General features: G+C 54.8%; 1 protein-coding gene and 1 long non-coding RNA gene across 5 annotated transcripts in view; one reads left to right on the forward strand and one right to left on the reverse strand.

The window, feature by feature from the left end:
• LOC144335419 (uncharacterized) lies at positions 1–15,867 on the reverse strand. Its single transcript, XR_013406274.1, has 3 exons — positions 15,824–15,867; positions 3,411–3,532; positions 1–1,447 (listed from the first exon to the last, which is right to left on the reverse strand). It is a non-coding gene; the product is annotated as an uncharacterized LOC144335419 (long non-coding RNA).
• Positions 15,636–26,585, forward strand: part of WNT4 (Wnt family member 4) — a 26,420-nt gene continuing 15,470 nt past the window's right edge. Inside the window, exon 1 of one of the 4 annotated variants that reach the window (XM_001100814.5) lies at positions 15,636–15,882. In XM_001100814.5, the coding sequence (XP_001100814.1) occupies positions 15,806–15,882 (77 nt within the window). In that variant the 5' untranslated portion in view covers positions 15,636–15,805. Of the gene's footprint in view, positions 15,883–15,929; positions 16,136–16,931; positions 17,069–18,047; positions 18,153–26,585 lie in introns of those variants that run through there. The other 3 variants (XM_077970692.1, XM_077970686.1, XM_077970679.1) reach the window with 3 other exon arrangements.

The raw sequence follows: 26,585 nt of genomic DNA on the forward strand, positions 1-26,585 counted from the left end.
TGTTTTTTTTTTTTTTGGTTTGTTGTTGTTGTTGTTGTTTGTTTGTTTGTTTGTTTTTGAGACAGAGTTGCACTCTGTTGCCCAGGCTGGAGTGCAGTGGCACAATCTCGGCTCACTGCAACCTCCCCCTTCTGCGTTCAAGCTATTCTCCTGCCTCACCCTCCCAAGTAGCTGTGACTACAGGCGCAGGCCACCATACCTGGCTAATTGTTGTATTTTTAGTAGAGACGGGGTTTCACCATATTGGCCAGGCTGATCTCGAACTCCTGACCTTGTGATCCGCCTGCCTTGCCCACCCAAAGTGCTGGGATTACAAGCGTTAGCCATCGTGCCCGGCCAAGAAATGTGTGTTTAACTGTGCACTTGATCCTGGTCCCAACATTTAACTCAGGGGCTAAGCTCCTCCCACAAGGGGAGCTGGATTTACACAGTTGAGAAATATAATCACCACCACCACCCAGACTCCTGCCACCAGATCTCTGTATGTCACTGTGTAAGGTCCTGCCGGTGCAGGGCTACAACCACTGATAGTAACTACAACTGAGTGCACACTTACCATGTGCCGGGTGCTTCACACACTTTCACTGCCTCATCACATTCTCACCTCAAGCCACCAACCTGAGGAAACCCCCCATTTTACAGATGTGAAAACTGAGGATCAGCTCAGGGATATGAAGTTCCTGCTCAGGGACCACACAGAGGTGGAAGGGACTCAGTCTCACTGTCTGCTGCAAAGCCCGTGCATTTACCACTAGGCTACCCTGCCTCTGGAGGCTGAGCAAAGCCTCTGTTTCTCGGTACCCCAGGGAGGGCTACTGGGGAGAGCCCAGAGGATATAGCAGAGGCCTGAGTGACCCTCCTCACCAACCAGCAGATGACAATTTCACTTAATCCCAATTTCACCACATTAAGAGCTTCTCCTCCTTCTTTTCAAAAGAACTGGGCTTCAGGGTGGACTCCCAAAGTGGTTCTGAATTCTGGAGGGGCCAAGAGTGCGGTTATAATGCTGAGGGCACATCTCCAGGGTCATCATGTTTACTGAGTTCATCATGTTTACTGGACACAGGAGTCTTGGTGACGGTCCCCAGATATGTCAACTTGGAGTCATTCTGGGCAATCAGGGTCCTGGGGTCACTGCTGGGAAATTCCCACAATGCCTCAGTTCTCTCTGGGAAAGTCCAGCTGCGCCTCCAGACTGGGACTCAGTCGCCACACTTATGGGCCAGCCGCGGTGATCAAAGCTCTGTGGGTCTCTCCAGCACCCCCAGACACCCTGGCTGGGCCTGGGGACAGTCAGGGAAAGCTTCCTGGAGGAGGGATGATGGAGTAGGCCTTTGTGGACAGAGAAGATTCACGCAGGCAGAGAGAAGGGCATCTTCTCCAAAGAGTTTTCCTGGCACCATGGAGACGGCCAGCCTTCCTAGTCAAGCAGACCTGGGTTTGAATCCTTGGATGGACAAATAGATAGATGGATAAATATATTTTGAAAAAGAAGGAAGGAAAGGAGAAAGGGAGGGAGGGAGGAAGGAAGGGCTCATTAGTACTCATTTGTTAATTTCAGGGCTGCAGGCCCTTGCTGCCCGCATTTGCCCCTCCTGCAGAATCTACAACGTCAGTCAGGAGACGCTGGGTTACACTGCAGCCACAAGCAACTCCAAAGCCGGTGGCCCCACACGTGAAGCATTCGCTCCTGCTCACACTGCATGCCTGTGGATGGGAGAGCAGTGGGAGAGGCCCCAAAGCCCCATCTGCTCTGTGTCGTCCCCACCTGGGTCCCAAGTCACCCCCATCCTGCTAGTTGCTGCTTGCTGTCACATTTTGCTGGCCAAAGCCAGTCACACAGCCACCTCTAACTTCAAGGGGGTGGGAAGTGCATTCCTGCCTTAGATCCGGAAGGAGGAGAACCTGGATACCTCGCTGCCACACAAACCGTGTCCCATTACAGCTGCCTGGAGCACTGTCCCCCAGTCAGGGGGGTGGGGATTGGGCAGGGAGGGGAGACAGCAGAAAGACCCTGGCCCCATGGCCTCAGTGCAGGGATCCCAGTGGCCTGCAAAGGTATCCTCCCTCCCCAGCTCCCTGGCTCGGCTCGCTATGGGTAGAGACTTCACCATCAGCCAGACAGCAAGTCTCCCAGTTGGGGCTGGAGATAAGTCTTGTCCTGAACCACTCTCAGATGGATCCTTGCTCCCAGCTATGCCCCCAGGGCTCCAAAGGCAGGCCCTCAGGGACTAAAATGCTCCCTAGAGATAATCAAGTCCAACCCTTTCAATTACGGAGAACGCAGGCTCAGAGAGCATGTGCCGGATTCCCATGGCACTGTTGGTGAAGGGCAGAGCAGGGTCTCTCGTGACCCTGTCCAGAGTCCCTTCCACCCTCCAGCTGCAGACAGGGACCTTCTGAATGGAATGCAAGAGACAGGATAAAATGTCTGCCCTTCCGCTGGCCAAAGTCTCACTGCTGAGCTTGACAGGGTCCTCGGGGGCAGCTGGGGGCCTTGGGACCTCTCCCACTGCTACAGGGGCCCATTCTCATCTGCAGGGGAAGGAGCACTGGATTTGAAGTCAGGCAGTCCTGTGTTCATGTCACGTCCTGACCGAGTGTCCTGGCCAAGACACTTCACCTCACTGGACCTCAATTTCCTGATCTATAAAACGGGGACAATGATACCTGCCCTGCCTAATTCACTGGACTCATGAGACGCTGTGGGAAGATTTCTCCCATTGCGACATACTCTACAAATGTGTATAAGGCAATGTTTTCATCCCCTTCTGCCCAGCCAGCCTGACCAGCCCTGGGTCCCCAGAGGCTCGCACAAGTTCTGGACAGAGGTGTATTCAGGGACTGTTTTGATGAACTGAATGTATTAATATATGTCCTTTTTTTTTTTTTTTTTTTTGAGACAGAGTCTCTCTCTGTCACCCAGGCTAGAGTGCAGTGGCATGATCTCAGCTCACTGCAACCTCTGCCTCCTGGGTTCAAGCAATTCCCCTGCCTCAGCCTCCCAAGTAGCTGGGATTACAGGTGCCTGCCACCATGCCCGGCCAATCTTTGTATTTTTAGTAGAGACAGCGTTTCACCATGTTGGCCAGGATGATCTTGATCTCCTGATCTCATGATCCGCCCGCCTCGGCCTCCCAAAGTGCTGGTATGTTCTTAATTCATCTCATCAGGTAGCAGCCAACTTTAAGGCCAGTGCTGTGGATAACAAAGTCCCTCGGTCCTACGAGGAGCCCAAGCACATCTGTCACAGATATGGGAGCCTGAGAGGTCGCAGGCCACGCTAGGCGCTCAGCGTGCATCTCTGTATAATTTGGTTCATGGATTTATAGCCCATCTCCCCCACCAGCCTGTGTACTCCATGGACGCAGGAAACGGGTCTGGCTGGTTTTCTGCTAAATCCCCAGCACCTGGCCTGGGGCCTGACATGTGGCAGGTCTTCAGTGAATATTTATCGTCCAAATGAAGGCTCTTGTGGATCTGGCTCCGTTCCTTCCAGCAGTCCCATCTCTCTGCACCTCGAATTCTTTATCTGTAAGAGGTAAGGAGGTGGGAAAATAAGCTGAGATAGCGAAGAACTCAGATAACAGTTTACAAAGCCCTTGGGTCACCAAAAGGCTCTCAGTGGGCCTGGCTGCTATCATCACCATTACCATCACTACCATATTGCAGAGATGAGACAGATCCCATAGGGGCTGCAGAGGGCTGGGGAGGGCTCCGGCCGGGCCCCCAGTTTGTCCTAAAATACCACACACATTGCAAGTCCAGTGCCAGACCCACAGTTCCATTTCAGCTGCCAGACAGTGGTTCTTCTCCCCGTATTTTGGAAGAAGAAATGAAGAAATTGAGACTCAAGGCAACAAGAGAACTCGCCCAGGTCACACAGTGCCTACACACTTGATCATTTCCTGAGGGTCTCCAGGGTACCTGTCCCAGCAGCGACACATGCTTGCCTCATTTTACCATGCCCATCTTACAGGTGAAGAAATTGAGGCCCACGGAGGTCACAGGGCTTGCCTGAGAACCACAGCCAGTTAATAGCAAAAAAGCATCTCCTGCCCCTACTCGGGCCTCAGCCTCAGTTCCCGGTGCCCACTCCATCCCCAGGAGGCTGGGATCTGAGCAGGGCCCTGGCCACTCTCTGCCACTCCGGAAGTGCCCTGTGTCTGTACCTTGATCTCCACACCCACGGTGCCAGGAAACCCCGGCAGGGGCGGCAAACTGCGGGATATTTATAGCGAGTGTGCAGAAAGCTGCCACCCCCATCTGTTTACCCAACAACGCACTTCTCGCTGGCCACTTACAGCCCCGCCAGCCACAGACAGACCCTCTCGGTCGCCTCATCTATTTTTTCCTCCCCACTTAATTTTGCATCATCCCAGCTTCCAAAATAAACTTCCCCAAACCAGCCAGGCTCATTCTGGCCCAGAATCCCTGCCCGAGAGCCCCCTTCAGCCCCTGCCCCCACATCAGCCTATGCAGCAGAACCACCAAACCCAACCCGGCCCCTTGGCTGCCTTTGGCCTTGATTTAGAAGCAGCTGCTCCTGCCCCGGCGGGTTTCTGACAAGGCAGTGCCGGGGCGTCTGTCTCTGCAGGGATGCCGGCTGGGCTTCTGTGTACATAGTTGCTGGTAGGATGCTGAAGATACTGCCCCCTGTGCCCTATCCACCTCCTCAACACACATGGACACACACACACACGTATGCACACACACAGAAACACGGAGCCCCACAGGCGTCAGCCTCCTCCAAGACTTCTCTCTCATTCCCTGGCCCAAGCTGGCCTCTTCCAGCTTTGCATGGGGCCCAGCCACTCCTCACCTGCCCACCCACCGCTCTGAACGTTTCCTTCCTCAGTCCCACTCTGCCATTTCACCTCCGGGCCTTTGGACATGCTCTTCCCTTAGCCTAGAACACTAGAACAGTTTTCCCCTCACCACCAGCCAAGTTTACCTTACCAATCCCTCAGGCCTAAACACTATGTCACCTCTTTCAGGAAATTCCCTGTCCAGCGTAGGGGAGGCGGTGCGTCCTGGGCCATCCTACCTTCCACCAGGCCAAGAGACACTGATAAGTCACACCTAGGGTGGAATGGGGCCCCCACCCGACCCTTACCCCCACCCCAATTCTCCACGAATTTGTCAGCCCAGCCCTGGCCCTGCACACAGAAGCAAACCAGCTCTCTCACCCCTAGGAGAAAGCACTCCCGCACCCCAGGACCAGACAGCATCATTCAGCCCATCCCCCTGTTGCAGCCAGGGACATCTCAATCATTCCAGAATTACCATTCCAACTTCATGTTCGATCCCTTGAGTTGCAGGTTTTTCAGGCTACTAATTCACAAGACCATTTATTTCTTCTAAGTTTCTTTGCAAAGGTTGAGGATAGGAAAGGAATTAATGTTATGTCTATTTCCATTTAAAAGAAAGATACTCTTAGGCCCATTTTTGGATAAAGAAACTGTAGCTTAGAGAATTCCCCTTCAATTATTCATTCAGCACTCACGCACTGAGCTCTCACCACATCCCAGGCACACCACAGCACCAGGGGCACAGCAGTGGGCAAAACAGCCACAGCCCCTGCCCTCCTGGAGGCCCCAAGCTGCGGGAAAAGACGCATTCAACAGATGATTACACCAATAACTATTGAATAACCATTTGTATTAGGTTGACAGTGTTTCAAAGCTCAGGACTAAGACAGAATATGTAATCAGAAGCCCACAGAAGCCTTCTCAGACCTGTTATGGAAGTTGAGACCTGCAGCAAATTAGTCCACTAAAGAGCAAGTTGAGACCAGGCACAGTGGCTCACACCTATAATCCCCACACTTTGGGAGGCCGAGGCGGGGGGATCACTTGAGCTCAGGAGTTCGAGACCAGCCTGGCCAACATGGTGAAACTCCATCTCTACTAAAACTACAAACATTAGCCGGGCATGGTGGCATGGCCCTGTAGTCCCAAACTAGTCAGGAGGCTGAGGGAGGAGAATCGCTTGAACCTGGAAGGCAGAGGTTGCAGTGAGCCAAGATGATGCCACTACACTCCAGCCTGGGCGACAGAACAAGACCCTGTCTCAAAAAAAAAAAAAAAAAAGCAAGTGGAGGGGCATTCCCAGCAGGAGAAACAGCACACGCAAAGGCCTGGAGAGACCTCTTGACCTCCCAAAGTGCTGGGATTACAGGCACATGCCACCGTGCCCAGGGGTACGGTGTCCCAGGTACTCAGAAGGCTGAGGATTGCTTGAGCCCAGGAAGGCTACAGCAAGCCATGACTGTATTACTGCACTCCAGTCAGTGACTGGACAGCAAGACCCTGTCTCTAAAAAAAAAAAAGAAGGAGGGAAGGAAGGAAGGAAGGAAGGAAGGAAGGAAGGAAGGAAGGAAGGAAGGAAGGAAGGAAGGAAGGAAGGAAGGAAGGAAGGAAGGAAGGAAACATTCAAGTGCAATTTGGCACCTCATGCAGTAATCCTTAGCTGTCAGTTACATTTCTGTTACCACGACCTTGACCAAATACTGCTTCTAATTTACCTTGAATTTTTCTTTATCAGTCAGGCCTTTTTCTGAGACTTCAGAATTGCAGGTGTCCAGATTGTCTGCCTCCCTGTTAATGGTCACTGCCAGACTAGCTTTTCATTCCTCCAAGTTCCTCTGATTTCTTCCCTTGTAGGTGATGTCAATTACCTTTGAGAAGAAGTCAAGTTAACACTGCCCACCCCAAGCTTCCCCGAGGCAATGGGCTGCATTAGAGGTCTGCCATGTGGAAGGGATGGGTCTAACAAGGGCCTTACCACTCCTGAATAGTGTGTTTCCCAGGTTGGGTCCCGGGATGTTCTCCTAACATCAGCTTCAACACACACTCGGATTAACCTTCTGTTGAAGGTCCAGCACTACCAAAGCCTCCACGTCCCCTGTGTGCCACTCTGCTTCCCAGAGGAGTGGTATCCCTTCCAGGTCAAGCCATTTTGAAAATTCAAGCAGGGGCCACGTGCGGTGACTCACACCCGCAATCCCAACACTTTAAGAGGCTGAGGTGGGCAAATTGCTAGAACCTAGGAGTTTGAGACCAGCCTGGGCAACACAGTGAGACCCTGTCTCTTAAAAAAAAAAAAAAAAAGACACACACACACACAAAAATTAGCTGGACATGGTGCTGCATGCCTAGCATTCCGGCTACTCAGGAGGCTGAGGTGGGAGGATCTTTCTTGACCAGGAGGTCGAGATTGCAATGTGAGCTGTGATTATGCCAGTGCACTCCAGCCTGGACGATGGAACAAGACCCTGTCTCAAAAAAAAAAAAAAAAAGATTCGGCCAGGCACGATGGCTCACATCCGTAATCTCAGCACTTTGGGAGGCCGAGGCGGGCAGATCACGAGGTCAGGAGATCGAGACCATCCTGGCTAACACAGTGAAACCCTGTCTCTATTTAAAACTGCAAAAAATTAGCCAGGCGTGGTGACGGGTGCCTATAGTCCCAGTTACTCGGGAGGCTGAGGCAGCAGAATGACGTGAACCCAGGAGGTGGAGTTTGCAGTGAGTCGAGATTGCGCCATTGCACTCCAGCCTGGGTGACAGAGCGAGACTCCATCTCAAAAAAAAAAAAAAAACAGATTCAAGAAGAATGCTCAGCTGCAACAAGTGTTTTCACCACAGTCCTCTGTTTCTAGAAGTAAAGAGCAAGCTCCCAGCTGACTCAGTGAGGTGACAAGAAGATAAAGACAGACAGGAGTCAGCTTCCGTGACTCAATCCAGTCAGAAAGACCAAGCAAGGACAGGAGCCCTGTGAGGGAATCAGAATCATGACCTGAGGCTGGGCCAGTGGACAAGACCCCAGACCTGTAGGCCAGGCTGTGCAGGGGGATCCCAGGACGGCAGGTAAAGGTGAATGCCGTCACCCTGATCAGTGAGAGCCCCATCCTTCAGGTGGGTGGAAAAGGGATACCTGCCTTCTCCTAGGCAGGGAGGGGCTGGGGCATAACAAGGTCATAACCACTCCAGGGTGAAATGAGGACTGCTGCAAGTACAGCCCTTAGAATCCTGGAATCACAGGACATTGGGGAATTTTTCTTCTCAGCATTACAAGAAACTGAAGAGAGAGGAGGTTAAAATATCCCAGGGCCAGGCGCGGTGGCTCACACCTGTGATCCCAGCACTTTGGGAGGCCAAGGCGGGCGGATCACCTGAGATCAGGAGTTCAAGACCGGCCTGGCCAATATGGTGAAACCCCATCTCTACTAAAAATACAAAAATTAGCTGGGCGTGGTGGCAGGTGCCTGTAATCCCAGCTACTCGGGAGGCTGAGGCAGGAGAATCACCTGAACCTGGGGGTGGAGGTTGCAGTGAGCCGAGATCGCGCCACTGCACTCCAACCCAGGCAAAAGAGCAAGACTCCATCTCAAAAAAAAAAGAGAAAGAAAAAAGAAATCTCAGGGTTCCAGGTGGAGAAAATGGGCTTCACCTAAAGCAGGAAAGACTGCAGTTAGACATGAGGTAGGAATACTGATCATCCAAGTGGCAGCATGTGGAATGAACTCCCGAAGGCAGATGTAGGTTCAGCATTCCCAGGACCGAATGCAAAAAGACCTGCCCTGACTGGTGAGGCTCGACCAGAAGGGCCAGCTTTCCCGAGTCTGACAACCCCTCCTCCATGGCAAAAGATTCCATAATGAGGGCACTTTTAGTATGTGTTAATGGCAAAATAACAAAAAGCCAACATAACCCATTCAGACTTTAGAGCATATACAGAAAGTCCAGGAACAGAGGAACAGGTTAACTGACAGCACAAACAGGCACTGCCGAGTGGGGCACCCTCCACAAATCAACTTCATGTCTGCACCAGCCAAGGACATTTTATTTTTATTTTTATTATTTATTTATTTATTTATTTATTTATTTATTTTGGGGGGATGGAGTTTCGCTCTTGTTCCCCAGGCTGAAGTGCAGTGGCACAATCTCAGCTCACCGCAACCTCCGCCTCCCGGGTTCAAGTGATTCTCCTGCCTCAGCCTCCTGAGTAACTGGGATTACAGGCATGCACCACCACACCTGGCTAATTTTGTATTTTTAGTAGAGACGGGGTTTCTCCATGTTTGTCAGGCTGGTCTCAAATTCCCGACCCCAGGTGATCTGCCTTCCTCGCCCTCCCAAAGTGCTAAGATTACAGGTGTGAGCCACCACGCACAGCAGCCAAGGGCATTTTAAAAAGCCACAACTGGGGGGGAAAGGGGCATGGCTCTAGATTAATAAAAATCAGGAGACATAACAAATATCACAGGTGGACCTTGTTTAAGCCCTGATTGGAGAAGCCATCAGTAAACAGACTTTTTAAAAACTATTGGGGACATTTGATTCTGATGTTGGCATTAATTTCATTAGGTAAGATAATAACATGGTCGTCATGCAAGAAACTGTCCTTGTGTTCCGAGACTGTAGTGTACTGGCAAATGTTTAACAACCAGCTCTCTGCGGTGGGGAGGTGGAGGGGAGCCCTGGTTTGTGGTGTATGCCAATTCTCATGGTGTAAATACTCCCACCATGGCCGATTTCAAGCTAACAACATGATGTCCCTGAACATGGAGTTAGGAAGAGATGTGCTAGCCAGGTCTTAGCCGCTGAAACCAGTGGCTCTGGCATGCCGCTGGTTTTAGAGCTGCACACTGGAGTTTGTGTGGGCGAAACAAAAAGGTATCTGGCATGTGTTTTGAAATAACTTAGTAAAGATTTTTAAAAGTAGATGAAGCAGGCCAGGCACAGTGGCTCACGCCTGTAATCCCAGAACTTTGGGAGGCCAAGGCAGGTGGATCACCTGAGATTAGGAGTTTGAGACCAGCCTGGTCAACACGGTGAAATCCCGTCTCTACTAAAATTACAAAAATCAGTCGGGCGTGGTGGCACTCGCCTGTAATCCCAGCTACTTGGGAGGCTGAGGCAGGAGAATCGCTTGAATCCAGGAGGCGGAGTTTGCAGTGAGCTGAGAGCACGCTATTGCACTCCAGCTTGGGTGAAACAGCGAGACTCCATCTCAAAAAAAAAAAAAAAAAGTAGATGAGGCAAATGGGATGAAATATTGATAATTGTTGAATCTGGGTAATTCAGATATGGGTGTTTATTAATACTATTATTCTTTATTGTGTATATTTGAACATTTTCACAGTAAAACATTTAAAACTGTGATTATCTTCTATATAGGAGGAAGGCTTTTAGTCCAAGAATTCTGGGTGTTCACACTGATTTCTAGACCTCTACTCTAAACCCACAGCCTCCCAGCGGTCTGAAGGTAAAGAATGAGAACCACACGCTTAAATCCATCTTTTGATCATCAATGGGTCATAACCAAGGTTACTCTACAGACCCAGGGCTAGGTGAAGGGTGGAAAGAAAGCCCTAAAAGGAAAAAGAAACCCATGTCCTGATTGGCAGTCCTGGGTGTACCACCTGCTAACTGTGTGATGATCTTAGGCAACTTAACTGGACTCTCTGAGCCTCTATTTCCTCATTGGCAAAATAAGGGTACTAATAGCTTATGGTAAAGATTAAATGCAATATGTAGAAACAGCTTTTGAGGCGTTCTGTGACAAACAGTAGGATGCTCAGTAAATATTGACTTCCTTCCTTCCCATAGGGACCTGACAGGGGTTACGGGGGCATGAGTGAGCTGTTAAAAGTACAGTCCCCATCTAAAGTCAAAGATCGCTCTTCACCCGAGAAACTGGGTCCCACGTTGCCAAATCTCCCATTTCTCAAGAGAAGCTGGAGATCTAGCTTCTTATGTGAAATTTCCCAATCTGGAAATAGTATCAATAAATTCATGTACTTGAAAACACGCTAGGCAGGCCAAGCAAAACACCTCCAGAGACCACAGGTGCACAACTTCTGGTTTCAACCATAGAACAAGATGAAGCGCTAACAATCCCTGAAGCCTTATTCAACGTTCACTGAAGCTGGGCCCTGTGCTCAGAAGCCTTTACCCACCTTATCTATTGATTCCTCATGACATCACTATGATCCCCTTGAACAGATGAGGAAACTGAGGCTCAGAGAGGCAAAGAGATCTGTCAGGGCCAGGAACAAATGCAGGTCTTCCCCAGAACTTGCTGGTGCACTTCACTGCTTCTCTAGATTCCCACAGGAGTCTTTAAGGAGCGAATGCCAGTCCCAGAGAGGGGCAAGGACTTGCCCAGGGCTGCACGTACATGGCTGGTTGGCTGGGACTGACCAGGTTTCCCATTCCCTCCCTGGTCAGGGTGAACAGCCTTGGAGGACACACCTGTGCAGATCTGCCCAGCCAAGCCCAGCACAACGTAGGCCATAGTGGCAGGGGAAAAAACTACCTTTTATCTCCTTGAAAAATGCAGGGATAGGCATTAAGACTTTTCTAGACCCCAATTAGCTGGCTGTAGTGGCAGGCACCTGTAATCCCAGCTATTCGGGAGGCTGAGGCAAGAGAATCGCTTGAGCCCTGCAAGGCAGAGGTTGCAGTAAGCTGAGATCGCACCACTGCACTCCAGCCTGGTGACAAGAGCAAGACTCCATCTCAAAAAAAAAAAAAAAAGAATTTTCTAGACCCCGAGCCTAGTGCCCCCAGTTTCTTCACCTCACAAATCTGGGAAATTGGACTAGAAATCCCGGTCACCAGCTGACCAGACACTCTGTTACCAGTTGCTTCCAGGACTGAGCTGGAGAAACATCCAACCACGTTGCTTTGGGCCCACTGCCTGAGAACTGGCAATAACTTAGACAGGTTGAATGTGATTCTTTCTGATTAAAAACTTGGCTAGGTTTCCCTTCCTTGGTGAATTTTCATAGTTATTAAGGAGGGAGAACTAACTCCAGAAACCGGCTGCTCAGGAAGTTAAGGAATTGGTCCCTTCGAGAAAGATACGTTCTGATTCCATTATGTGTGAGGCGTTCATGGTGCTGGGCACAAAGAGGGACACAGTGTGGAGGTCTCTGCCTTGGATTTTGAGGGTTTAATAGGAACCCCCAGGAAGAGTCTACAGAAACCCCATGAGCTTCCCCTTCTGAACACAGACATTAATCCTGACATGTGGAAGACTTTTGTCCATTGAACAGCTTTGTGCTGGCTCAGTGCCCAGACCACCTGCTTCCAAACCCTGGCCATGCTGCTAACTGGGTGACTTTAGGCAATGCACTTGAACGCTCTGTGCCTCAGCTTCTCCATATGTAAAATGGGAATAACATTTACCTATGTGATAGGGTTGTTAATATGTCTTACAGCAGTTTTAGAGGCACACCTGGGCTTTCCCTCCTATAAATGGAACTAATAACAGTATCTACTTCCTAGAGCTATGGCCAAGATTCCATGAGTTAATGCAAACAGGCAAAGCACTTGGAACGGTGGCTGGTATATAGAAAGCACCAGACGCACTCTGACTACTGATATTAAAGAGCTATTCACAATTTGACTTTTTAATTAATTTGCATTGACACTTTCACAGTTGGGCTGTTCTTGAAAGTTAGAAGAGGATTTCCTCCAAGAGAATTTCTCATTAAGAATTTCCGGCCGGGCACGGTGGCTCACGCCTGTAATCCCAGCACTTTGGGAGGCCGAGGCGGGCAGATCACGAGGTCAAAAGATCGAGACTATCCTGGCCAACATGGTGAAACCCCGTCTCTACTAAAAACAATACAAAAATTAGCGGGGCGTGGTGGCATGCACCTGTAGTCCCAGCTACTCAGGAGGCTGAGGCAAGAGAATCTGTTGAACCTGGGAGGCGGAGTTTGCAGTGAGCCAAGATCACGCCACTGCACTCCTGCCTGGGCGACAGAGCTAGACTCCATCTCCAAAAAAACAAAACAAAACAAAACAAAAAAACAGATTTTCCACTGACTCAGAGCAAAGGGCTCCTCCTCTCCATTATCACAGCTTGGGGAGAGACTCTGGTTGGTGGCTCCAGTTCTTTACCTCCTGGGTTCAGCTTGGTCCTGCTCACGGGGCTCACTCACACCCACTCATATGCATCTCCCAGCACCCCAGGAGAAGGCGAGTCAGGTAACATTGTTCCCACCTGATGGATACAGAAACTGAAGGTCCTGCAGCTTCCCAAAGTCAAGTGTCATGTGCTTTGGGACAGGGGTTTAAGCCCAAACACCTGAGTCCCAGGCTTAGGGTGGTATGGGAGCTGGGGATGTGGCTCTGGAGTCCCAGGTCCACCGTTTTCCTTAAGAAAGTCACCCTGGTGTCTTCATCTGTAAAATGAGGGTGACAACAGTACCTACTTCCTAGATTTGTTGCAAGGATTGAATGAGTCAAAGCGTGTAAAGCACTTAGAACGGTGCCTGACATACCAGGGCTCAACACTTGAGTGGCATGAGGCATCCTAGGTGGCCTGGCACAGTCTTGGTCTATGCCTGGTAGCCTGGCAAATCTTCCAGTTAGAGCCCCCCGTCACTCTTGAAAACATCCTGGTTTGGAAGAAAATTATACGGCCATCCTAACATAATTGCCTGTTGCCATCTAAATTATTATTGTTGTTATTATTATTTTCCACCATACCACACTGAGTCTCCAGGAAGTGAATATGTTGGTTCAAAATAGGTCAGCACTTCAGTACCACCCTTAAACCCAGGTGAGAGTGGCCCCTACCCTGGGGACTCCCCCAGTCTAGCCCTTCTCCAGCTAACCTCTCATCACAAAGAGGGAAGACCATGGGACAAGGGGACATGCCCACCTGGAGCTTAAGCCACCTCCACTAGAGCACACTCTGGGTGCCCAGGCCTCTGGGGTTCCCTGCACAGATGGCCCTTGGCCCACTGCCAGGATCTGTGTGGGTCTCTTCCCCAGAGCCAGCCTGAGGACAGAGTGCACCACTGGTGTGCCCAGCCCTAAGCCTGAGGGGCGACCAAGGGGCTGAGCTTGCATGTGCAGGCTGAGATGTTCATGAGTGTGCACAAGACCCTTGAAGGACAGGACAGAGGCAGAGGTAGGAAAAGGTAGGGGGCAGGGGCACAGGCCAGGCACTAGGGGTCCCCTCTCCCTGTGCCAGTAGCCCCAGGGCAAAGTCTGAGGAGTATGAGAATGCCACACCCAAAGCCAGCTTTCCGCCTTGTTAGGAAAGTGTATTTATCAAGATAGAAGAATAGAACATATTTTATTTTGCATTTTTTTAGCTTGATTTATAGCCTGCAAATATTTGGACATATGGTACATGAACCTCCATCTGTACTCTTGCCCAGCCCCACAAATCTCTGCCATATTCTGCCCAGTCCCAATACCAAATGTTTACTGAGCCCCTCCTCTGTTCTGAGCCCAGGGGACCCGAGGGCACCATCCCAGCACCCGAACATGATGGCCTCTGTGGGAGCAAATTTCATACTCCGAAATCAGTGAAGAACTGAGGTCAGGGGTGAGGGCATGGACCTGGTCCTTGCCTCTGTTCCCAACCCCTAGGGAGGTGGGACAGGTCCCTCCCTTTCTGGACCTTAGTTTTACTGTTTAGGTAAGAGTCCCTCTAGCTCTGAGCAACTGGGGGATGCAGCCTGGAGGATGAGTAGCACACAGAATCAGATCAGTGACCTGAGAGGGTGTGGCCTGGATTTGGGCAGACAATTCTTAGGGGTTACAGTGGTGTGGAATTGAGCTCTCTGGACTAGCCAAGCACAGGCTGTTGCAGCCCATTCCGTTCCATTCATTTATTCCTTCCACAAACATGGCAGCCACCGCCCTGTGCCCGAAACCAGCAAGAGGCTGAATCCGCCTGGTATGGGAGGATAAATAGAACAAGCACATAGAAAACCAAATGCAAAGTAAGACTTGGTGAGTGGGCCAAGAGAGCTTGCCTAAACTCCTCCTGTCTTCCCAATCGCAGCGTCTTAAGCCCACTTCTCGGATGAGAAAACGGAGGCTCAGAGTCAAGACCCTGCTGCCTGGGGCGCGCCCAGATCTTGTGGCTAGCCAGACGCGAGGTTTCGGATTCCCACAGTCTCGGGCCACTGTCCCAAGCTGCCCAAAGCTGGGGAGGCCCCGTCCAGCTCCCGGAAAGCTGTAGGGAGGTGAGCGCCAGGGAGGGGCTGGGCCGCAGGACGCGGGGGCCAGGAGGCAGGGAGGGACCGGGTGGGGGGCGGCCGGGAGACATCCAGCGCCCAGATGTGCAGCCCCAGGCACCCGGAGCGCCAGCGCCTGGGTGCGCGCAAGTGGCAGCCGCGCTCCGGTGGGTCTGCCGCGGTCGGACCGGGGTCTGGGCTCCCAGGCGCCGGCGGGGGGCAGTGGGGGGGTTGGGGGGCAGCGAGGGCCGCGCTGCAGTGCCCGCAGCGGCGGGTTGGGGGAGCTGTGCCCGCCCGTCCCCGAGGCCCGGGCGGCGGCCGGGCAGCTGGGTCGCCGCGCCTCTAGCCCGGCCGGGCTCGGCGGCGCGCAGCCAGGCGTGCCTGGAGCGGGCTCGGGCCCCAAGTCCTCCGGAGCGCCCAGCCGGGGAGGCCACCGGAGCAGCCCAGTCCCGCGGGCTAGGGCGGCAGCCGCCGCCGCTCCGGCCCGCCCCCGGGGGGGGGTGTCCCGGGCCGCTGGGCCCGCCCAGGTAACCCCATCCTCGGCCCGCCCCCGGCCCGCCCCCCCGGCCGCCCGCCCGCCCGCCTCCGCCGCCGCCGCCGCCGCCGCATCCCGGCTCTGGGGCGGCGCTGACAGTCTGGTCCGCGCCGGGCAGCGGGCGCAGCAGCGGGCAGGCTGCCGGCAGGCACACGGAGGCAGAGCCCCGCCGCGCGCGCCCCGGCCCGCCCGCGGGCGCCCACCTGCCGCCCCGACGGGAGGCCCCCCGCGGCCGCAGCCGCTGCCCCGGGCCGGGCGCCCGCGGCGGCACCATGAGTCCCCGCTCGTGCCTGCGTTCGCTGCGCCTCCTCGTCTTCGCCGTCTTCTCAGCCGCCGCGAGCAACTGGCTGTAAGTCGGGCCGGGGCCGGGCGGGGCGGGGCGGGGCGGGGCAGGCCCCGGGGGCAGCGGCCGGTGCCAGGCGGCGCGGGGCAGCGGGCGCGGGGCAGCCCGGCAGGTGTCTCGGCCGCGGGACCGGAGGCTCGCTCGCTCAGCTGCCGCCGCCACTGCCCGAAAGTCCCTCTGCACACCCGGGGTCCCCTCCTGCCCGGGTCCGGCTCCCTGCTCAGAGGCGTCAGGGGTGGCGGCGGCGGCGTCCGCACCGGTAGGCGGCTCGGGGCGCTCGAGGGCGACAGGGGTGCGAGCGCGGGGCGGTGGCCCGGAAGGGGCGCCGGGCGCGGGGTGCAGTCCAGCCGGGCTGACAGGTCGCCGAGGAAGCCCATTGCAGGGAAGGGCTCTGGGACATAATAGCAGGTTAATCCCGAGAAGTCCGGAGCGAGCTCCCCGCGCCGAGCTGCGCCGCGCTGCGGGCTGGGCTGGAGGCGTGCAGGGACCTGTTTCTGCTTGGGGGGTGGGAGCCGGAGATAGAAGGAAGGGACCAGGATGCCTGGTCTCCCAGGGCCCGGGGCTGGCGCCGGCGCTGGCCGGGCCTTGGTTTTTCCCTGGGGCAGGAAGAAACTCCATCCAGACGTTAAAGAAGACAACGGCCCCCCACCTTCCCGTGTCTAGCCTAAGGAGGAGGGGTGGTAACCGCTGGTGACCTGTCTGTTTCTCCTTGACTGGGTTTGCGCTCAGGGCGCTCCCTGGGTAGGGGCGGAAGGTTTGCTGCGGGGAGGGAGACTAAAGGGATGAGCTCCAGTGAGTGGGTGGACAGGGAGCAAGAGGACCTACACTCCTTTCATCCCCTCTCAGGGACGGTTCCCCATGCCCCGCACTTAACCCTGGCCCCAATTCCTCCTGCCCAGAGCTCTGCCACCATCCGCTGCGGGCAGCCAGTGGGGAGCCAAGCTCCAATATTGATCTGAAAAGCATGGGGTGGGAAGGGGGATCGCCAACAGTGTAGCTGGGGTTTCCATGGAGACAGGGAGAGAGGAAAAAATTCTCTCTGCATCAAGACCAAAGAACAAATATCTCTCATGAAATTGCCCCGAGTGTCCAATGGCTGTTGCTATGAGGTCATTGTGGCCAGCCAGAGCCCTCCAGGCTGGAAGGAGTGTGTTCGTTGGGGTCAGAGCCACCCAGGGCTTGGGGGACAGAGGTGATGTAGAATTCTCCCAGCTGTTCCGAGAGCAAACGACTCCAAGGCAGCCCGAAGTGGCTGCGGAGCTTTTGTTTTTCTTGGAGACTTAATTTGATTAACACTTCAGGAGCAGTGGCAGAGTGTACAGAAAGCAGGGCACTACCAACTTCTCCCACTGCCCCCCTGCAGGCCACCCCCTGAATGGAGCCTGGGTCGCAGAGCTGGGGAGGGAGCTGATTTGGACTTGGAGGACCCTGGGTGTCCCTGGAGCTGGTTCTTGAATGCATGGGTTCAGAGCCGGCATCTCCAAAACAGATCTGAGCATCAGGAGGAGCAAGAACTGGGTCTCACCTGCCCAGCACCGCCAAAGCCACAAAAAACAAAGAATAAAAAGTGGCAGTCCAAGCGTCTGGCCCAGGCCTGCATGGAAGACAGCTACATCTGCAGGGGGAAGTCCTTCAGGAGCATCTCATCTTTGACTCATTTTACAGATGAGGAAACTGAGACCTAGGGAGGGGAAGCTACCTGCCCAAATTCAGAGCTGAGAACTGAACCCAGGTGTTCTGACTCCCAGGCAGTGACCCTATACCCCCTTCCCTGAAGCTGTCCCAAAGTGGAGCCAGCATGGCCCGGTGGCATCACCACTCACCTTCACCCATGTCCACCCCCAAAATCCCAGCGGGGAAGGCAGCCTCGGCTTTGGATCATGCAAACTGTGGGGAATTCCAGCAACTCAGTTCTCCTGCCTGTGCCGTTGGGGGTGGGGTGAGGAGGGGCGGCCTAGGAGAAGAGAGGTTGGCAAACCTGTTCTCTGCAACGGTGATGGTTCAGGTTGCCACGAAGCAGGTCTCTGGATGACCCAGCTCGCTCCTGCTCCACCCCCGGCTTCAAGCCAAGGGTCTCTCTGCTCTGCCCAAGGCAAGAGGAACAACAGGCTTCCCAGGACCCTCCCAAACCAGAGAGGGTATGAAGAAGACACTGGGCACATACCAAGGTTGGGTCCAATATTTACCAACCTCTATCGAACCATCAGCTGGCCAGGAATGGCAGCTCTGGGGGACATGGATGTCACAGCCTGGCCTCCCACAAGCCTGGAGTCTAGGTAGAAAGACATGATAAAACCACGACTGGGTGGAATGGGGCGCATGCTCTATGGCTGTGAGAGAAAAGAGCTGAGTGCGAGCCCGAGCAGGCACAGAGGGGGACTTGGTCTGAAGACTGTAGGATCATAACAATAATAATTATTATGATGACTCCCACAGCATGATCTAAATCCCAACGTTTCCATCCCATTACAGATGAGAAGGTTGGGGATTGCAGAGGTAACTGCCCAAGTCACCCAGCTGGTAAATGCCAGAGGTGTCTGACTGAAAAGCTGCCTCTAGAAGGAAAAGCTTTGGGCAGGCAGGTGTCCATGCAGGCATGGTGGCTGGCACTGTGTCTTCTCAAGCGTGAGGTATGAGGAGGCCTGGCCCTGAGAGGATAGCTGACAGCACCTCCTGAGGAGCAAGGTCTAGGTTCCAGTCACCTCCCAATACCCTGGAGTCAGGCTTCAGTCCAGGGTGGGTCTGTTGGCCAGTGGCGAGAGCCGGGGCTATCTGTTGTCTCAGAAGGGCGGGTGGCCTAGTGGGGAGGCCAGGTGTCCCGCCGCGTGCAGCTGTTGGGCAGGATGGAGCCTGGAGCTGGGAGGGCAGCCTGAGGCCTGGGCAGGCCCAGAGAAGCTGGGAGCTGTTGATTAGACTCTCTTGTCTGGCACCCGGAGGAGCCGGCTGACAGCTTGTGATGGCTCACACCACTGAGGGAGGGCCGGATGGATGAAGAGTCCCTGGGGGAAGGCTGGGGCTCTGCCCTTAAGGAGGCTACCCTGCCACAGACCTGAGCTCAGCAATGTTTCTGAATGTCCCCTCTTCCCTGCACTGAGGCTGTACCGGGAGTCAGGACACCTGGGTTCCAGTCCCAGCTCTGGGCCACATACTGGGTGGCCCCTTCCTCCCTCGGGGCCACAGTCCTCAGCAGATCGTTCTGAACCCCAGATGGAAGTACTGGGGAGGGTTAGGGAATAAATAAGCTAAGGTCTGAGGATTGTGGATTTCTCAGAGGAGGGTAGTGGGGCTCTAGCAGAATCCCACGGGGGAGGGGAGGGAGGCCATGCTGCACTCGGAGGCAGGCCAGCGGCATGGCCAAGAAGTGGGTCTTTGAGATCCAACTGAGCTCTACCCTGCCCAGCTGAGTGACCTTGGACAGGTTACTTAACCTCTCTGAGCCTCGGGTTTCTCATCTGTAAAATGGAGCCCATTGATGCAAATGGTGCACAATGGTGGTTGGTAAGAAAGAGTGAACCCATACATGTGGCGAACTGGCAAGGGGCCAGGCACGTTGATGGAAATGGCAGCCATGGCAGCTGCCGGAAGCAAGGGCTGCTGTCAGGGAGCTACAGGGCCGCGTCCCTATTGATAAGGGTGGTGGAGAAAACGGGCCTTCAGGTTGCTGCTCCCGAGTCCTGTTTATCCCAGTCTGTCCCACCCAGATCCACTGATTTAACACAGATAGGATCTTAGGCTGCAACCCCCTTGCTCAACAAGGGCCCCCGCAGGAGCCTCCCAGAGTCAGGAAGACCTAGCCTGGCTCACAAGCCAATCATGTCGGGCAGAGGAATTGCTGCTGGGAGCACCTTTCAGTGCCCTGGGGGCAGTGAAGGACGCATCATGCTTTCCACTGGCTTTGAGTCCCCACTGGTGTGCAACTTCGGGCCAAGCTCCCCTGAGCCTGCTTGCCCAGGGGCTGGGGGGGGCAGTTTATATCTCCCTTGGTCTTTGGTGGAGTGAAGCCCAACACTCTGGGCACAACTCCCTGGGGCAGGGATGGGGCAGAGCCAGCCCAGATGTGCAGTGCCAGCCACGCAGGTAAAGATGTGGCCCACCTCCTCCAGGAAGTGTCCCCCTGATTCCCAGCTTTTAAAGATCCCTCTCTCCCCTTAAATAGTCAAAAACCCGTCTCCTTAGAGCTCCTCCATGGCCCTGGGCAGTGAATTACAATCACAAACACCTTCCCAGTACTTTACAGTTCACACCAGGATTTCTCAACCTCCATATCACTGATGTTTGGGACCGGATACGTCTTCTGTGTGGGTCTTTTCTGTGCATTGTGGGATATTTAGCAGCATCCCTGACCTTTACCGTCTAGATAGCCTGTAGCATCCCCCCAGGTGACAACATAAAATGTCTGCAGACTTTGCCAAATGTCCTCTGGGGGCACAAAATCATTCCCCCAAGAATCGGTGGTTTACAAAGACCTTTCACAACCATTACCCTGTTTGAACCACACACCCTCCCCGCCATGCCTCACCACAACTACTTTCAGAGGAGAGGAGCGTAGATTACTTTCAGCCCTACTTCAGAGGCCCAGACGTGCGATGACTTTCCCAAGGTCATTCTGCAAATCAGAAGCAGGACTGGAACTGCTCTCCCATGTCCAGATTTTACAGCTTTCATCCCCCGCCTATAGAACCGTTTCGTATTATATATAACTCTAGTCTAATCGTGTGGTTTCTTTACTGCTTCTACAAGGTTATAAACATCTGGAGGCCGCGGCTGTGGCATAAACACCTCTGAATATCTCACAGTGCCTGGCACGTGCCTGCCGGGTACTAGGTGCTCAGCCAATCTTTGATGGATGAATGAAAGGCGGGCTTGTTCAGAGGGTTCTCAGCTGTTGTCCAATGGTAGCCCCTCTTCAAAGGCCTGCAGTAGGAGGAAGGCTCTGCTCCACTGCCCTGAGGCTCAGGTGATACTAAAAGGCACAGAGTTGGGTGACAGGAAGTGTGACTGTTGCCCCCCAGATCTGCTGCTCTGCCCCTCACTCCTGGGCTGGAACAGACCCTGAGAGCCAGGCTGAGTGTTTCTCCGCCAGCACTGCAGCGCCCCAAGACCAGGCTGTGCCCGAGGGGGTGGCTCAGGCAGCAGTCACGACCCAGCTGTCTGCGATGGTTTGACTTTCTTCCCTCAACCCTGGATTAGCAATTGAGCAACGCAGCAAGCATCTGACAAGACAGTGCTCCCCAAACCTGTTGAAACTCGCTCAACTCAGGCCCTGTGGGTACACTTGGAAAGCTGAGCATTTGCACCAAGCCTCCTCTTGTTGCTGCCTCTGGGAAGAGGGGCTTGGGCTGAGCCTGTGGGGTGCAGATTGGCCAGGGAGCCATGGGTGGGGTGACAGCTGCCTGCCGTGGGCCCACCCGTCACCCCTCCACTGCATGGAGCAGGCGCAGCTGCAGGCAGAGCTGCGACCCCAGGGTTGCTCTCCAGATTTCCACAGGAGTTGCCAGGTTTTATCTCTGAGTCCTGAACTGCATCTTCTGTGATTCAGCCAAACTCGGGACGGCTCGCTCCCTGCCGTGACCCCACCAGCTCCCCCTCCCCCATGTCCTGGCAAACTGAAACCAAACTGTGTTCTGAAAGTTCCCTGCCAAGTCAGACCCCGCAGAGGAGGGGACCTGGTCTGAGGAGAGAGCGGGAGGGAGGTGGGAGGAGGAAGGGATGCGTCCTCCAGGGGAGAGGAGCCTCGGACAGCTCATATGTATCTTCGGGGAGGCCCATTAGAACAGCGGGAATGCTGATGGGCCTGAGGGCCCTTCCCTGCGATGACTCTGAATGGTCCCTTCAGACCCTATTTCTCAATCTGTTCACACACAAGCCCTGAAATCCCAGGATTGGGCCCCAGAGACCCTTCCCCAAGTGCTGGAGACAGCAGAGTAGCCCCTTCTGGGTCAGGTGCCCAGCTGTTCCGGCAACCCAAGCTTCGAGGCATGAGAGTGAGGGGGTTCTTGGGGACTCTCTCAGCTCAACCCCTTTGGGGAGCCTTCCTGCCAGGGAGGGCCTGGGATGCCCCCATGCAAACATGTCGAGCGCTTCCCCACATCAGGCCCTGTGCTGGGCACTGAGGGCCATACAGCATGGCGGTGGTAGAACCAGGACTCCATCCCAGGTCTCCCAGAGCTGTCCCTGCAGCCACTGGCAGCTGCCCTGCAGCCCCGTACCCCTAGCCAGTTATTATCTGCTGGGGGCATGAGCCCCACCCTGGTTGGGGCAGGAGTGGGGGTTCAGCCACAGGCTTTCCCAGGACTGGACCTTTGGAAGGTATCCCCCAAGGCCGAGGAACTCACTAGAAATCGGGAGCCTCACTCCAGGAGGCCAGCACTGGCTCTGGACAGTTCGGCTGGGGTTTCACCTGGTCTCCTCTTTCCCCACCCCCAGGTTCTCTCAGCCCACCAGGGAGGACAGTTCAATGGGTCAGTGGCCACAGGACATGAAAGGTTATGGGGACACAGGTTGGGTGGGTCTAGCAAAGGAAGAGCTCTCTGCTGGCAAGTCGGGGGACAAGGTGAGGTCAGATCAGCCTTAAATTTGACACCCACCCCCCCCCAACAACACACCTGCCTCAGGGAGAGAAGGCAAGTTCTCACCTGGCAGAGCTCTGGGGCCATCCAGGCTCAGGTCCAACCGTCTACTTTGTGGCCCTGAGGCAGCCACCAGCTCCCTGGGAACACATACAGTGAGATGGGAAATGGGGTGGGGGGCTCCCAAACAGGAAGTGGGGGACATAGATCCCTCAAACAGGAAGTGGGGGACACAGAGCCCTCAGGAGTGAAATGCAGGGGGCTGGGGTGCCAGGATACTGGAAGTAATGAGAATTGGGAAACTAAGAGTCAGAAAATGAGGGCACTGAGGCTTCCAAGGATAGGAGATGGGAGCAAGGGGTCCCAGGAGACAGGAAAGAGGGAAAGGGGCCCGAAGGTGCAGAGTGGTGTGCACTGGCAGTGGAGGCCTGGGTTCCAGGGGAGGCCGTTCTCTCTCTCCACCTGAGGAAATGCACCTGAGGCCAAGAGGACTTGGCCTGGGCCTTGACAGACCTAGGACCATGCTAAGGCTGAGAGGTGAAGGCAGCACCCACTGCCCTGCAAACCACCATGAGTGTCTCCAAAGCCTGCCCCTCCAGGGGTTTTGGACCAGTGGCAGCAGCTCTTCTGTGGCCCCAACAGCTACGGAGACCACAGGCCTCCACACTGTCCAGGCAGCCCCATAACCACCCAGACATCTGTCCCCACACCCCTTACTCCTGACACAGCCCAGACACCTCGCTGTAGTTCAGAAAAGACATGGGGCTCTAGAAAGACCCATCAAGGGAAGAATCAGGCCTCCTCCCTCAGGTCACTGTCTGTTGACTGCCAAACTTCAAGCCTCAGTACCCTGGATCATCTTTGGCTTAGGAGCCAGAGTGACCTGTCTTCAAATCCTGACCTCCCACTGCAGGCCGCACGGCCTCAAACATATGCTTCTCTGAGCTTCAGTTTCCTCATCTGCAAAACAGAGGGGAAGACACCTGCGTAGCCAGCCCTGTGCTGTTGCACTAAAGACATACTGAGGCATGTGACTATTGATTGCAGAACATAAATGAAGGTCCCATGCATCTACTCTGTTATGTCCACAAATGGTTTCCAAGTCCCCTTGACACTCCTGAGCTTGTCCTGCACACCACTGTCCCTGCCCTCACCCCAGTGTCCCAGCTTTTGATGTCCTAGCAGCACCAACCCCTCCACCCGTCTCTCACACTCCCCAGCCTCACAGGGTCTGACTGACGGTCGCCAGGAAACACATTCTCAAACTCTGCAGACTTCGTCTGGAGACTCTGTCAAAAGCCTGCCATTGAGATGGCTGCTAAGGTCACCCACTGTACCCTGGGGGAGCGTGTCCCACCTCTCAGGCATGATCAGCTGAAAAAAAGACCAGGAACCCAGGCCTAAGAGGGCCAAGAGAGTCAAGCAAAGAAAACACACAAATGAGCGGAAGCCAGCACGGGTCTGGTCTGGGGTGCAGCAGAGGGGCGACCAGAGGAACTGGGAGAGGTAGTGGGAGGGGTGGTGACGGCACTGATGGCAGTAAGCATCTTGATGATGCTGCTAGAACAATGTTGCAGCAGGGACGAGCATCTCCTGCACACACATTTCATTCATTTAGGCCTCCTGCCTGCAGGAATCCCAGTCTTCCCACTTTACAGATGAACACACTGAGGCTCAGAGGTGTTCACTAACTTGCTTCAAGCAACACAAAGATGAGATTTGGACCCAGGAGTTCCTGGTCCGTGTCCTTACTGCACTGCCTGCCATGCCAAAGGACAAGAGTCTCCAAGGCTAAGGCACTGTCAGGGGGAGGACAGCAGGATATCAAGACTGTGGTTATAGAAACATTCAAAGATGGAAAAGTGAGTGGGGGGTATGGTTAGCATCTTGGGAAACCAGGCACCATCCCCCTAAGAACACAGTCCTGGATGGGGACTGTGGTCACTTTTGTCCCCACTGGCCCACATCCCCCAAGGCGGCTCTGTTCAGCAGCCACTCCGTTTTCTTCCGGCTCCCCCTCCCACCCCCTTGGTCTCCTTCCTCCCTGGTATCACAGGCACGACCGCTCCTGAGGAGGCTCTAAATGTGGCCCAGGCAGGCAGGGAGGCCAAAGGGAGGGGGCAGAGAGGCCTGCGCCGGCGTCCCAGCCCCCACCTGGACACCCGCAGGGCCGGGACCCACGACACTGGTCTGCTTGGCCTCCCAAACGCTCCAGCTATTTCCCGTCCCCTCTCCTCTTGACTCACAGCGTAAGAGCCGGGAGGAGTCGCAGAGGTGCAGATTTTCCTCTAGGAATTTGTATATTTTTTTTAAAAAGCAAGCAAACCTGGAAAAGCTTGGGACAAGCCCAGCTAATTTTAGTTTCTAATGAAAACAGCAGGTGGCTGAGAGGATCTGATCTCCCTGGCAGGGCAAGGGCCCTCCAGCCTTGCAGGCTGTAGGCACGGGCCGGGCTCAGGGAGGGCCTCCTGGGAGGAGCCTGCAGGACCTGCAGCCCCCGTTGGAGAAGATCAGGGCATGAGCTGGCTGGTAGCGGCAGCAGGGGCGGCCTGGGCTGGCGGGGTAACCTGATCAACGACATGGCCATGGCTAGAGTCCTGGGTGGCCGGGGCAGCAGGTGGCAAATTGCTAAGCCTGTACTCCACGGTGGCAGGAAGGAACCTAAATTGGGGTAATGCAGCCAGGACAGGAGAAGTCTCAGGGATGGCCAACGCCCTGCACAGCCTGGCCCAGCCCACCCATCATGCCCTGGCTCTCTGTCACCCCTAGAAAGGGCTGGTGCACTCCATGTTTGAGCCTGGTCCAACTCCAGGGTCAGCGGATGGCACACGTGTCTCTGAGGTTGAACCACCCTAGGGCGCTAGAAGGGGATTCCTGAGGTGTCCAGGACGAATCAGGCCTCACCCTAATGGGTGTCCAGGCCCTCAGCAGATCAAAAGACCACAGCAGCCCCCACATTCCTCCCTCATCCTTATCTTCCCCATCCTGAGCACTCTGCCAAGAGGCAAGCAGAGGGAACCCCATCAGGACAGAGCCCTACATCCCTGCTGCAGGCATTTATTAAACACCTTCTATGCACTGTGCTCTGTATGAGGCACCAAGGGCAGTATTAGCCCTCTCAGCAGGTAAATGGGGCATATCCACAGCCAGGTACAGAGGAAACAGAGTTGAGAGTTAGGGCTGGGTTTGCACTGCAACTCGCTGCTCTAGCTGTGGGACTTTGTGCAAGTTGCTTTGTCTCTGTAGCCTCAGTTTGCTCATCTGTAAAATGGGGCCAGATGCTAGCTAGATACTGAAACGGGCAAGCAGAAACATTGTGGATGAGAGCCTGTAATGCCTGGGGTTCTCACTCTCTAGAGCCGGTGCCCAGTTCCATTTCCAGCCCTGGCACCCAGCCCTGCCCGGGCGAGACCCTGTGGTCTGGGGGAACAGGGGTGGGGGTGGGGCTGGGCCTCGTGTGTATGGAAGGGGACAGCTGCTGTGCCAGATGAAGGCAGGGGCTGGGGGTGGGCACTGGTGCCAACGGAAGAGGTTGCTCAGCTCCTTCCTGGAAGCTGGCCCAGTGACTCACGGCCACGGCAGCCCAGCAGCTCACCCTAAGCCCCTGCGACTGTCATTTAGCCCTTGCTGCCTTCTGAGCCTGGGTGGGGGGATGCAGGTGGCTCCCCTGGTCCATCTCACTACTTATTCAATGGCAGAGACACATCTATCAGCCTGGCACGGGGCCAGTAGGCCCCTGAGGCCCAGCCACTCCCCACCCTGCCAGTAGAAGGAGGCTCACCTACTCTGACAGTGGGAAAGGCCATATGGACCCACCAGTTTACTGTACCCATGAGGAGACAGGCTCCAAGTATGGCAGGGACTTGCCCAAGGTCATGGTGGGTCAGAGGCTGCCCCCCCCCCCGCCACCTCGCCCAGAGAACCCGTGCCCTTGGGTGCCTCCCTTGACCAGAGGCCAGGGCCCAGCACAGCCAGACGCAGCCTCCTTGGCTGCACGCTGTGGGAGCAGAGGCTGACTTGGGAATGGGCCAGCTCTGTGCCCCCACATGACAGAGCAAACAGGGCCCCCACCCTTTGCCAAGAGGCCAAGCCTGGGTCTGAGCAGGAAAGGATCCAACGTCAGGCTCAATTCCTTGTGCC

The sequence above is a fragment of the Macaca mulatta genome, chromosome 1 (genome assembly GCF_049350105.2).
Source record: "Macaca mulatta isolate MMU2019108-1 chromosome 1, T2T-MMU8v2.0, whole genome shotgun sequence".
Lineage (NCBI taxonomy): Eukaryota > Metazoa > Chordata > Mammalia > Primates > Cercopithecidae > Macaca > Macaca mulatta.